Source organism: Brienomyrus brachyistius, chromosome 7, assembly GCF_023856365.1.
Source record: "Brienomyrus brachyistius isolate T26 chromosome 7, BBRACH_0.4, whole genome shotgun sequence".
In the NCBI taxonomy this organism is placed as follows: Eukaryota; Metazoa; Chordata; class Actinopteri; order Osteoglossiformes; family Mormyridae; genus Brienomyrus; species Brienomyrus brachyistius.
Window position 1 is genome coordinate 20,053,494 of NC_064539.1, and position 13,784 is coordinate 20,067,277.

The window sequence follows — 13,784 nt, forward strand, 5'->3', positions numbered from 1 at the left end:
CCATGTGTTGTCATTTCGTATAAAGGCATTTGCTAAAAGAGGAAATGGTGTAATGTAATGCTAAACTGCTTAAAAATCCCATCCAAAGTCAATGAGCAGCTGGCCAGCACCTTTTGGCTGCTAGTCAAAGCGCATCCAGCACCGGTACTCACGACAGCCCGGTTTTCCCAGTGCGCATGGTTACCGCAGACGGATCTCTACGTGACTGACAGGCGGACGGCCACACAGACACGCTGTACCCGACTTCTCGTTTGCGAAATCACGGGCAGATCAGGATACATTAACCACGCATTCCCGCTGCATTGCTATAGCAGTGCAGAGAACGATCAGTCAGCAAATGAGTATCCAATGTAAATCCTACTTTTCGCATTGACGAACAGATAGCCCTGCACCCCTGTTTGCCCAGGCTCAGCCTTACTTAACACAAACAACATTGCAAGACCACGGTGGGATCGGCTGCAACAAGTGTCCACTAGGTGGCAGTAGAGCCAGTGCCGTGGTCAATCGAAGAGCTGCTCTGTGGGGTGGCAGCCTTTACCACACTGATGTAAATTTCCTTCAACTGCTTCACAATGTTTAACATTAACTTATTAAACACAGGTGGTATAGTTACCATGGCTGGAAAACAGCCGTTATTGAAAACCGTAACAATGGAGGTGCTATATTTACTACATAAACCCTGTGTAATATGAAGAACCCAGTGATATTGTGTATTGCGATAGACATATTTATCATATATGCAGTGGCGCCGGTAGAAAATTTTGATTGAGGTGGCCATCAGTGATCAATTATATTTTTGGGGGTAATTCTTATATGGTTCTTAGAAAATAATATAATGCCCATTTCCATTTTTATTATTTTGACGTAAGGCGGTAACAGCGGTATTTACTAGCCCCTGTGTACATAATTTATGTCTTATGAGAAAAAAAAACATGCAGGTACTTCATCAATGGCCATGACAGGAACATTATCTTAGGCTCTGGAGACTGTGAAGACTGGTGCCTCCTCCTAGAGCACCACCCAGTGGACATGAAGAGTATCACAGGTCATGTCTATAGAGGTGGTCACATGTTGCTCTTGAGCTGCTAGGGAACCAATCAGTAATAAACGTTTTTTTTTTTTTTTTTTTTGATAAATCAGACCAATTCTGTTAACTTTCCTTGTATTATGTGTATACGTGTGCATTTCACTCTCTCCCCCCCCATGAAAGGAGAATTGATTGGTTGGTTGATTGACAACTACTGGCAGTCCAACCTGGATCATTTCCACATGAATGCAGAGCAGCAGGACAATCAAAACCTTATAGAAGTTAATCTTTTATTCATTAAAGGTATGGGTTACTGCAAAATAGGGGTTATAAAAATCAGTGATTACAGAAGGCCTTTTTTATTTATTCAATATAACAAAAGTGTAAGGATTCCCTAAAGCACCAGACAGGAGGAATAAAATGAGGAGTAAATTTTGGCAGGCTTATGATGTCACAAACCACGTCCTCCATTACTCTCCTCCACACAGTACCAGCAGGATTTTCCTGTAATCACCTGAGGTGTCACCCTGCCAAAACAAACATTCAGGTCAGGAAATCATTTACTCAGTGCCTTTACACTAGAGTTGAGCAACACATCACGGATCAAGGCCAGAAAGGAGGAACTCCCGACGGCTTGACTAGTGAGCGGCTATGCTGAGGTCTTGGCATAGCTGCAGGAACCAGGCCCTCACCTTGATAAAGGAGTACAGCGTCTTGCCATACATCTTGAGGAACTCCGCCTTGATGTCCAACATGTCGATCTCACAACGCGACACCATAACCCGGACCAGGATGCTGTCTGTGGTGCCCAGGCCCTGAAGACAGCAACAGGCAGCAGTAATCAGACTAACAGAGTTTGTTTATGCCTAAAAGCCTAATTTTCTGTTTTCTGCAATGTTAGGGGGGGGGGGGGGGTTGAGAAGCTAGTTGACCTTTGACCCCCAGAGGTTTTATTCTGCCTATTCAGCCGCTTTTGGTTCCTGTCCGCTGTGGCCGGTTCCTCTTCTCCTCTCTAATTTCAAGCAGTATTCTGCACAAGTGTTAACGTATTGCCACACCCTCATGTCAAGTGCCTCAGGATGATTGTGGAGATGGCTTACCTTCATGGATTTATACAGTCGTTCTGCGAAAAAACTTGGCCTGCTTCGAATGCACCTCACTGTGGAACACAGTGTCACAATCTTAATCTATCAGGTGACAATTATTCAGATGCTTCTTGCCTTACAATGGAGGTACGTTTCAATGGACCCGTTGCAAGCAACAGGCATTAAGTCTGTTGTCATATCGCTATCAGACCCTTTATATTAGCATGCAACCTGCTATACAAGCAGATGAGGTGGCAAGTCATGTGACTGACCGATGGCCAGGAAGACCTCCTCCAGGGTGCCCGACATCTCCCTCTTTATGCTCTCCTCAATGTCCCGCCCAGAGATCTTCTGGTACTCATCGAACACTGAGGGGTTTACAGAGGACAATGACTTGAATCTCAACAAGCCAGATGTATATCGATCCATACAAAAGTAAGGACTATGAATTAATAGCGATTTACTATTACGAAAGTTGCGATGGACCAGACATTTCATGCTAAATTCATCCGGTGGTACCTCGGAGCAGATGGTTCCGGTTTCTCACACACAGCACCGTGAGGAACTTGACCTCATCGGTGCCCCATCGGGCCTCCCCTGCCTCATAGATTTCCTGTAAAGGGGTGTAAGAGTATAATGAACCCAGTGCCTCTCCTGCATCCACCTATGAAACCTCATTTGGGGTCCCTGCAGCCCCCGCACCTTGGCATCTTGCTTCACCAGGGCCTCATTGACGGTGGTGCTCTCGTCACGTCCAGCCTGCCAATCACAGCACACGTTATGCTGGTCAAGGGAGCACTGAGCACGGCAACACAGTGTGTCAGTTTATAATGTCATAGTGTTAACCTCCATGTGTGGCCTAGAAAAGTTCACATCTCCAGCATTTATGGGTTGAATTCCCACCCTGCAGCTCTGTTTGCACATTATAACCTGGGATCACGAGTTCCCTCTAGGATTCATGCATGCCTAATTTTTTAAACCAAATTTAAGCTTGTCACCCAAATTTAATTTGTCGAAGAGGTTAAGGGGAACCCAGTAATGCCAGACAATATCCACTTCACTGAAAAAATGTTGCTTATCCATTAAAAACAAAGAAAGAAGTTTCATGACCCAAGACTTTGGTCACATGTTCTTACCGTGAGCAGAGACACTAGGACCCTCCGGAACATTCCAGAAGTGTCACCACTGATGTCGTCCTCCAAGTTCCTGTTATATTCTGACCAGTGCAGCAGAAAAAAAAGACAGACAAATATGAAGCAGGTGTCTACAGATCCTGAGGAAGAGGTCTATGTTCCGCCCCAGCAGTCACCTTGGTGGTAGCAGTCTTTGAGGCTCTTTAATTCACTATTGGTTCTGGATGCGAGGATCTCGATGAGGCAGGCCTCATCCGTCCCCGCGCCCTGTGGTGGACACAGGTGAGGAGCCTTAGATCGAAGCTGCGATGGTCATCCTCTCACATCTGCATGCTGGTCTATTTCTTTGTGTTTACTAGTGTCCGCTGGCAAAGGTGCCATTTGACATTTAAGAAACTTAGGAATAAAGTATGACTCCTATGTAAACAAGTAAATATCCAAGCTGTCAAATAATGCACGAAGCAACTCAATTGGAGTTTCAAATCCAACGAACAGATAAATAAAAAAATAAAATAATAAAATGTTTATCTTCATTTACACTGGGGGTCTTAAACTCAGGTGCAGTCTGTCTGGATCAGGAGTTCCCAAACCGGGGGTCGTGGGATGATTTTCAGAATGCTTACAAAACGTAAAAAAAAAAATAATAAAAATTTGAAAAACTATTCCCCTGAAATGGACTCACCCACCCTAACAGAAAAAATGGGGGGTCAAGAGCTTCTGACACTAATTTTGGGGGCTAGGGACTGAAAAGTTTGGGAACCCATGGTCTAGAAGGCCGGATGACCCCTAACCTTTATGGCGTTCCTCAGCTCGTGGGCGTCATAGACGGGGGGCGTCATGAGAAGGCCGACCACCACCTTCTCAAAGTGACCCGACAGTTCTGAACACAAGTCATGTCCCAGGTCCTGGAATAAGTGACCAGAGACAGACAGGTAAGATCTGCTCCAAAGAGAGTCCCTCATCCATAAACGGTGTGACATCCCAAGGCTTGGTAATCCTCACCTTCCCCAGCGTCTTCTTATAAGCATCCTTGATGCTCTGCCTCTGGGCGATGGTGCGATGAGCCAGGACCTCGATGATGGTGGCCTCATTAGTGCCTGACAGAAAGTCATCACGCTTTATATTACATAAAATAGCCGTGGGCAACAAGACAGCAATGTATCATGACCAGTTGCAATACTATCCATGCGTTTCAGAGTTATCACAAGAAAGGTAATCCAGCACCACTTAACTAGTAGTTATAAGGCTAGGAACAGCGTTTCTGGTAAGGACAGAATTACTGGTTAAATGTTTAATTAACATTACTATATACACACACACACACACATTCAAATTTGGTTGGTCTGTAAACCATAAAGTGATGCATATCATGGATTGGGATTCAAACCAAAAATATTGTGGTATGACATTTTGGCTAATTGTCACCGCTGATATCAGTTCTTGGCTAGGTACTCGGCCTACCCTGTATTTAAAGTTCAAAAAGTATTTTGTCATGGTGCCCTTTTCACTTGGTGGTAGGGGTGAAACCATTAGGGAACAACTGGATGCATTGGAAATTTCCTATCGCAATTCGATTAATCAGTTTTATTATTGTAGTACCCTAAATTCAATTTTATTTTATTTTTTTAACGCAAGTGGAAAAAAAAGTACAAATATTACCATGGGAACTTCATTACATACTATTAACGGAATACAGAAAAAGTAGAATCATGTGACAAAGTTTTATTATTAAACAGGGAGAAGAAACCAGTGTAAATTGTCAAAAGAATAACCAGTGACCTGTACAGGAAAACCAAAGACAAAGGGAGCACAAAGTGGTGGGGGGGGCGGGGGGGAAATACAGGCATTGAAACTCGCCGAGCTTGTCGGAGCAGATAAGCAGAATGTCGTTACGCTCTTAAATGACTGCAGCCCCATCTATACCTCCAACTCCAAAATGAAATTTGCGGACGACGCCACAATAGTTTGCCCGATTTCAAAGGAGGATGAGGCTCCCCACAGAACAGAGATGGATCATCTGGCCATGTTGCTGTAGGAACAATAAAATCGGCCAAGACTGATGCATCAGACCCATACCGACATCCTGATTCTTAATGGATAAGTAATAAATAATGTTTTGTCTTAATATCATTTTGTGCCACCTAGTCATTATATCGCCTACACATTAACACTGGAGAAGGCTTTGCTAATACTGGACTGGGTCGGTAGGACAGACTATGAACATTTACATGCATTAACATATACAAAGTCTAGTTCTTGTCATTACCATGCAATTTGTTTTTTTTTTGTAACTAGCATTTTTATCTGCTTAAATTAGTGAACATCTTTCTAGGGTATTATTACACATAAGGCAGAAAAAAAAAAAGTGTGATTCATGACCTGTTTTTATAGATGCCGTCTATATTTAAGAGCTTAATCACAACGCAAACTAAGCATCAATCTATTTGTGAGAGAAAAAAAGCATTTCCATTACATTTATTTATCTGGCAGACACTTTTGACCAAAGTGAAGCAGAAGGTACATTACAAACATCAAACCATCAAGGTCACTCTGCACGGTCAGGCCTGAATGTGCTCTAGACCAGCGTTTCCCAGTCCGGACCCACATCTAGCTCATGTTTTTGCTCCTTCTCTCCCATCAACAACATGCAAACCACGCATTTGCATGGAGCCTCTGGGTTTTGGGGGCCACGCTAGGTATTAAACAACCGCAACAACCAAGTGAGGCCCCAAAAATAACACCCAACCCTGATCATGAAGTCTTCTCATGAGCAAAGGGGCAGGTATTGGGGGGGGGGGGGGGGGGGCGTCAATTGTTTGTTCTACATTTGCCTGCTTTACCACCGAAGGTGAAAGTAAAACCACTGAATAATATATTGCTACATTCAAAGCAGCACGTGATGCACACCCCCCAGGTTCGGTTCAGGTATACGGAGCCCTGAGGCAGGTAAACCTCCCCATTCACTGCGCCTCCACATTGCGGCCAGAGCATTGCCTGGCCCTGCAACTACCCAGGCCGCTCAGAGACACAGCCCGAGTATAATGTGTCTCACACTACTGTCAGGTGGGTGTGGTTCTTCAGACTTCAGCATTCAGCACACAGACAGCCTTTTATGTCAGATGAACTCCCCAGTGACATCACTGAACGAGGAAAACACTGCGCTTAGCACGAGGTCCTGCCTGTGTGGCTTGCGCTTCAGCAGCTGAAGATGGCTGTGACCTTGCCCGCCCCCACACTATGGTTGCCACTATCAATGACTCTGCAATATAGAATGACCTCATTGCGTAGGGCAGTGTTTCCCCAACCCAGTCCTTGAGGAAGCCCGGACAATCCACATTTTTGCTCCCTCCCAGCTCATATCAACAATACCAAATACCTGGAACAGGTGCGCTGGGAGCTGAGAGGAAGCAAAAACTGACATAGGGAATTAGTAGTAGTAAATTTTACACAAACTTTACATGAATCAAGGGCCACTGTCAGGACACGCACACTAAATAAGGTCTTTTTAAAATGATTTTTAAAAGCACAAGATTCACTGCAATATAAAAGCTAAATGCAGACTTTGGAGAGGCAGTGAGAGTCTCTGCAGGTGACGGTAAAACTGGGCGGATGGACTGGAAATTCTGAGGCACGGAGTGGACCGAGGGTGGCAGTGCAGTCCTTCTGGAAATCTGAAAATGATTCCGATTTAAATGGAACGCAGTTCATGGTAAAATCACATGGTTCCACTTCAGATCCTGGTGCAGGACACCATTAACCATCTCCTGCCTTGTTTTCCACCTTTGCAAATCTTCACCCTGTCATTTACTTACCGTTTTCCATAATTTCCATTTGGAATACTGATTATACCCCAGATTGATTTTATCACTGAAATTAGAGACTTTTCAAATGATCATTTTAATAATAATAATAATAATAATAATAATAATAATAATAAATATATATATATATATATATATATATTTTATGCGGACAAATTCTGATAACATTTGGATCTTATGTGGACATATTGCTTTTTTATTGGTTGAGCTGCCTTTAAAACATTGGTGGGGAAGCTATTCCATGGAGGACCAGTGTGGGTTTTTGGGATGGGAACACCTCTCAATCGGCCAATAAGAGTGCGTCCTCAGGACTGGAGGTGAGAACCACTGATTACTGGCCAGGTGAGAGGTCATCCCAAAAACCCACGCTGGTCCTCCATGGAACAACTTCCCTACCCCTGCTTTAAAAGAATATATGGAGGAGGATAGAGTTCACACTCTCTATAAAGGGGAGGGGGACACTGAGTGGTCACTCACCTGCTCCCTTCATGGCCTCGCTCAGGCGCTTGGCGTCCGCCTCTGCATTGAAACCAGCGGCCGCAGTCACTGTCCCACGAGTACCCAGCTTGGGAGAGACATCTGACAGTTAGTACTAAAAGATCTAAAGGACAATGGACATCTGCGGGCATTTATTCCTTACATAAAAATAAAGAAATTATTTCTGATTTATTTTCCTACTGTTAATAATCCAATCACAACACATCACTTATAGCTTAGTGAGCAAATGAGAAGGAAGAGGAGAAAAAAAAAGTCGCAAAAACGTTAATAATTGGATAAATTCTACAGGGAGTGCAGAACGTACTAAGAAGAGTATGCTTCATTTAGTCTATATAGCCTTAAGATCTGAGATCAGAAGTGTGTTTTGGATGCAATTTGCCAAATAAAAAAAAAACAGTAAGGCGTACTGGGGACCTCAAAGCACTCACCGCTGCCATGGCAACAGACGTTTCTACGAGGGAGGGTGACTGTAAACAAACGGAGAAAAAACACGTGATGCGTGGGACGCAGCATATGCAGGATGCAGAAAGCACCCTTAACCTCTGTAATATATACCGACACAACAATGTTTATATAAGATTTAACACACCAGCGACCCAGTTCTAGACAATCAGTTAGAACCGGGTGGCAAAATCACATCTAAAATATGAAATCGGACATTAAACTTATGACTTTTGGATAAAATTTTCTCGGTACAAGCTAGCTTTAGTAGTGGAAAGTGATCCACAAAAATCCGGTGTTATATCTTGGCAAAGAAAAAACAACTAGGCCTACACTAATTAACCAACTATTCGTTATTTAAGTAGGCCTATGTGGCCAAATGATTCCATTATCCTCAAATTAAATTTTCGGTAGAGAGTGTTCGTTTTACTTAGGGCCTTTTGGTAAAAACTACGTCCTCCCACAGCTGACATGTGTGACATACATTAATTATCTTTATTCGGTTGGATCGCTGTCATAAGGCTCCGATCGACACACTGCTGACACAAAGCCGCTGCTATCGCAATTACCCAGGCATGCAGTTTAAATTCGTCAGGTTGTAAACTTTTCAATTGGTAAATACAATTAGCATATCCAATTACGAATTACACGCAATACACAAGTGATCGCCCGTATTCACAAACGTATTCTCTCAATTCCACAAAGCTATAAACGGTCGTTTTTGCAAAATTGGCATGGCATTGTTACGGTATCATTATGATCCGAATTATTTTTGTGTTCTCCTGGTCAGAGTAGGCCTGTATGAAAGCCATATTTTTAACATATAAAGAAACAGTCGATTACCTATCTGTTCTTATTTTAAAAAACACGATGAGCACTTTTTGTCTTTGGTGTCACGTAATTCTCATAGTGAGCAGGGGGAAGTTCATCAAATCAATGTGCGTGACCTGCCGTTACCCTCCGAAACTCAGAAATAGCCCTAAAGGTGTAGCCTTATCTTTTTCATGGTGCGCTATGAATCTGGATAACTTAAGTCGACATAAACGCACGATCCATCAGTTTTGTACAACACCGAGTTGTTTTATTGTTGATCAACTAGACGTGCATGGAAAATCAGCTCTAGTTAGTCTGAGGAGCCAATTCAGCTCTCAGGAGTGGTCATACAGAGGTACATCAGAAAAAGGTTCCTTACTTAAGCCTAACCTAAACTCATTCATCTGCTACACCGCAATAAATCAATACGACGGAAGCGACTTACAAGAGAACTCTAGGCGTGTAGGAAGACATAACACGCAACTTCATCAAAACGTTAGGATTTCTTTCACTTCATTCCCCTTTTTGATCTAACTCACAGCATACGGTCGTAGTGGGTTTGATTAAAGTTAACATACGTACAAAGTGTGCGTCCCACCAATGGTTTTAGTATCCGATCAAAGAATAACGAGTCACCCGAAATGTTGCAACCTATTGGTTAATAATAAAAAAAAAAGCGGTAGAGGAACAAACTTTCTTTTCAATGTTGCCACCTACCGCCGCGCCTATAAAAGAAGATCAACTGCAAATTAAAACAGATTATATGTCGATTCAGAGCTTTACCGACGAACAAAAGAAGCCAGAACCATTATACAATTACAATGCATACCATTATTATAACGACAACTTTAAAAACAAGACAAAAAGTACTCGGCCCATAACATTGCACAGGTCTGTTCGCAATCCATTAATCGCCGACAGCGGTTGTTTTAACTCACACAGTTTTATTGCAACAACCCACTTTATTTCCTGCGTTTCATATTAGAAATCTAAGGATATTTAATATTTTCGAAAACACTTTCCAAGAAGGACCGGATGCAGTAACGCACAGGTTAATCTGACAGATACTTTGCCGTATTCTTTCCGTAGCCGCAGCCTGTTACTTTTACGGAAATGCAAAGCACAAAGATGTTTAAGTTTAAATGGTGACTTACCGAACAATTTAAAAGGTTTCGGCACGGAGGAATCTATGGAAGCTTAAGACTGAATGAGGAAATATGCGTGTACGGATTTTATGACTAACAGTGGGTGTGGATTGGCGGTTTGGGCGGCTCGTATTTCATTTCCCACAGAAGAGCCACCCATTTCTGCAAGTGGGGAGTTAGACTAGTGAATCTATTGCAAATAAAGTATTATTGTGTATGTATGCCTTACGATGGAATGGCACCCATCTGGGGTTTACCCAGGCTTGTGCCCTGTGATGCCTGGGTGACCCTCAGGACCCTCCGTCACCCTTACCAGAAGCGATTAGAAAATGGATGAATAAATTAATGCAGGTAGGTGCCGGGGGGCACTTGCCCCTATTGCCCTAACGACTAAAAGTGGCCCTTTTCGAACATCGACGATCAGAAAAAAAAAATCACCCCTGATTGGCCAATTGTACTGATGGGGACCACACCCCCTGGTTCGTCGAGTACCTGTCCTACAAAATTTAATTTAAGCGACGCGAGGTTAAACGCATTTCTGGTAATGGTCTATGCATCGTTAGTTATAAACAACGTAACGTCGTTTGGAAGTTAAATGATTAACTGAAAAAAAACGTTCAATTTTATGTATGAAGCTGCTCCATTTGGCCTCATTTCATTTTGACAACAAGTAAAGCCTATAATTACTAAACAAACGAGAATAGTACCTGTTGCGTGTCTTGTTTCATTTGGTGTTTTAGCAGTTCCTTGAATATTTCACATAGTCAATTACTTGCCTGAGAATAAAACTGTGAGATGCTTTGCCTGTAAGCCTACAACGTAATTAGAATAATGGACTAAAGGATACAAGGTAATATCGATCTCTTTTAGCTTTATAGGATTTCCTATGATTACAGCAGGGCTGCTCAACCCTGCTTCTGAAGATCTGCCGCCCTATATTAACACACCGGATACAGATAATCAGGCCCTTCAGGTGCATCTTAGTATTAGAGTCAGCTATGTTGAAACTAAGATGGCTGTAATACTGAGAAATTACTGAAGGGCCTGATTATCCTTTTCCGGTGTGTTAAATTATGGTGGCAGATCCCCAGGGGCAGGGTTGGGCAGCCTTAGGTTAGAGAGACCCTAAAACACAGGGCTGTAATGATACAAAGCATACATGAGTGGTTGGGTTACGGTTGCATGTAATTTGAAATCTTTCTTTAATGTATAATTCATGTGTCGGGATGCACCATGAAGATGGACACTAGAACCATTGTGTCACGTCCTGCCCACCACATCTGCCTGACCCTCCCATCTCCTCCAACGCCTGGCGCTTATTTGTCTTGCCCTCGTCTTAACCACTCCCAGCTGCCTCTTGTCTGCTCCGTCTTTAGTCACATATTTAAGTGCCTCCCAGTGCTGTGTTCCCCAGTTCCATCATTAACATTGTTACTCGATGTTGCCCATGGCGTGCCTTCCTTTGTTGCCCTGTTCTGATACCCTAAGATCCTGGTTTTGTACTTTTTGAGTTTAATAAAAACCCTTTTCTGTTTACACTGAATGAAGTAATAACTATATATAGGCTGGTCCAGGTGTATCCACTTATTCTACTAAAAATCTATTTTGCCTAAAGAAGATTTAACAGTGCATGTGATTGGTCAATGAAAGCATAAAATAATGACAAAATACACAATCAGGATAATAGTAACTGTATCAACTAGATCTTTTCAGAAAACTGTATTGAGAGTGAGGAGTTTGAATCCTACGTGGGATACCTTTATATAAGTATAAATTTCTGAACATTAAGGCTTCTGAATGCCAGAAGCTTCTTCAGTGTAGATGATTAGTGTATCATCCATGAGCGACAACAAACTGGACCCAGATATCACACAGGGAAGCTCACTCTAACGTCCATGAAAGGCTGCTGTGTGACAGCCCATTCATCTCACATTAACGCCAACTTAAGACGTCATTATCTGTGTTTATGATCAACCCTGGTCCCCCTGTTCCCTGGAGGGAGGCTGCTAAGATATAAAGCAGCAATTTTTTAAGATATCGACCCGGTTGTTCAGCCAGGGTCAGGATGATGGAATAGAGACACTTTTTAAAAAAAAAAATCTCTGCAGGGACGTTGTTTTTACTTTTCCATGCTATGCCATCATGCTCTTCATGAGACACAGAGACACACACACACACACACACACACATATATATATATATATATATATATATATATATATATATAGGTGAGAACAAGTTTTGAGGTACAGGGTAGGCAGGCTTCCAGCATGCCTAGAGCTCAGCAGTGACATCACAGGATTTGAACCAATGACCTTCTGATTACATACACAGAGTACTAACCCATGATGGAACCATCTTGGCATGCATAAAATAGAACATACCCTAATGGAAAGGCAGTTGATCGCATGCATACACACGATGGGTGACACAGTGTCACCAATTTGTCTCATATACTAAGAGGTATTTGTTAGGAAGTAACAATAATACAAGTGTTTCTCAAGATTACGAGTGAAATGTTTGAACATATTGAGACAGGATCTTGCTCTCTCTTTCACGTATGGAAAATCGATATCAAGGCAAGTGGAATCCCAGTATGCCTGCTGACGTCTGCTGGACCCTAAAGAGGGACCCTAAGACGAATATTCCTCAGGTGAAGTACGTCTACCTTTTTGGTCAGTTCCACTATGAAAATATATGTAAAGCGTAAAGTTTGATTTGTGTAAAAATCATTGCGTGGTAGAGAAATGCTGGTTATATATTTCAGTTCAGCCCAAAAAATAATGCAAGATTCACCTATGTTGATTTATGTGTCAAAAAGTAAAATTTTGTTGATCAATATTATTCTTTATTTGCCATAAAACCAAATACACAGCTGTGTTTTAAACAAACGTTGTCCTGTCTCCGAGTATTTAACATGTCATCAGATGTATATATATATGCGCGTGTTTACGTTTTAATCGCAGTATGCTAGCGGCCTCTTGAGGAACATTGTATGCACTGCAACCTAAACATTGAGTTCGATGTCAGATCAGTTCATCGCAATTCCGTTATATTTCATCCCTTATGGCAACAATAAGTACAACCCTCTAGAATACTCCTTTAAAGCGTCATATGAAGGCTATTTGGCGTATACAGTCAAACATAATCTTCACTGTTTTTTTTACCGATCGAAGGATTTATTAAACTATCCATCCATCCATCCATTTTCCAAACCGCTTATCCTACTGGGTCGCGGGGGGTCCGGAGCCTATCCCGGAGGCAATGGGCACGAGGCAGGGAACAACCCAGGATGGGGGGCCAGCCCATCGCAGGGCACATTCACACACCATTCACTCACACATGCACACCTATGGGCAATTTAGTAACTCCAATTAGCCTCAGCATGTCTTTGGACTGTGGGGGGAAACCGGAGTACCCGGAGGAAACCCCACGACGACATGGGGAGAACATGCAAACTCCACACACATGTGACCCAGGTGGAGACTCGAACCTGGGTCCCAGAGGTGTGAGGCAACAGTGCTAACCACTGCACCACCATGCCGCCCCCTTTATTAAACTATATTCCGAATAATTTGCAAAAATGAATGAAGATGATATAATCTTTGAAATACCACAGAATATACCGTAGTCCAATTTTTCGGCATGGTATGTATTCGTGTAGCAGTTTTATTTAGAAAGTAGAGAAGAATTCAATAATAGTGTCGTGTCTCGGTTTGGGTTTCATTGCAGTGCAGAAATAGCGGGTTTATGCGTGTTCTGACGTCATGCAAGTAAAGTTTGGTAATCATCTAATTTAGCTTCAAGGACCGTTTCCTTTG

At 42.6% G+C, this 13,784-nt stretch overlaps 1 protein-coding gene across 3 annotated transcripts; it reads right to left on the minus strand.

Annotated features, from left to right (window-relative positions):
* Positions 1-1,300: 1,300 nt before the first annotated feature.
* On the minus strand, positions 1,301-10,091 carry anxa4 (annexin A4). 3 transcript variants are annotated; one of them, XM_049020689.1, is made up of 13 exons: positions 9,973-10,091; positions 7,993-8,031; positions 7,544-7,631; positions 4,248-4,342; positions 4,037-4,150; positions 3,422-3,512; positions 3,249-3,328; positions 2,815-2,871; positions 2,632-2,725; positions 2,385-2,480; positions 2,128-2,186; positions 1,720-1,842; positions 1,301-1,554 (listed from the first exon to the last, which is right to left on the minus strand). In XM_049020689.1, the coding sequence occupies exons 2-13, from the start codon at positions 7,999-8,001 to the stop codon at positions 1,498-1,500; spliced, it is 963 nt and encodes a 320-aa protein (XP_048876646.1). In that variant the 5' UTR covers positions 8,002-8,031; positions 9,973-10,091; the 3' UTR covers positions 1,301-1,497. The 3 variants fall into 3 exon arrangements, with proteins under 3 accessions (XP_048876646.1, XP_048876648.1, XP_048876647.1); XM_049020691.1 differs by lacking the exon at positions 9,973-10,091 and adding an exon at positions 9,401-9,468; XM_049020690.1 differs by lacking the exon at positions 9,973-10,091 and adding an exon at positions 9,264-9,380.
* Between the last annotated feature and the right edge of the window lie 3,693 nt (positions 10,092-13,784).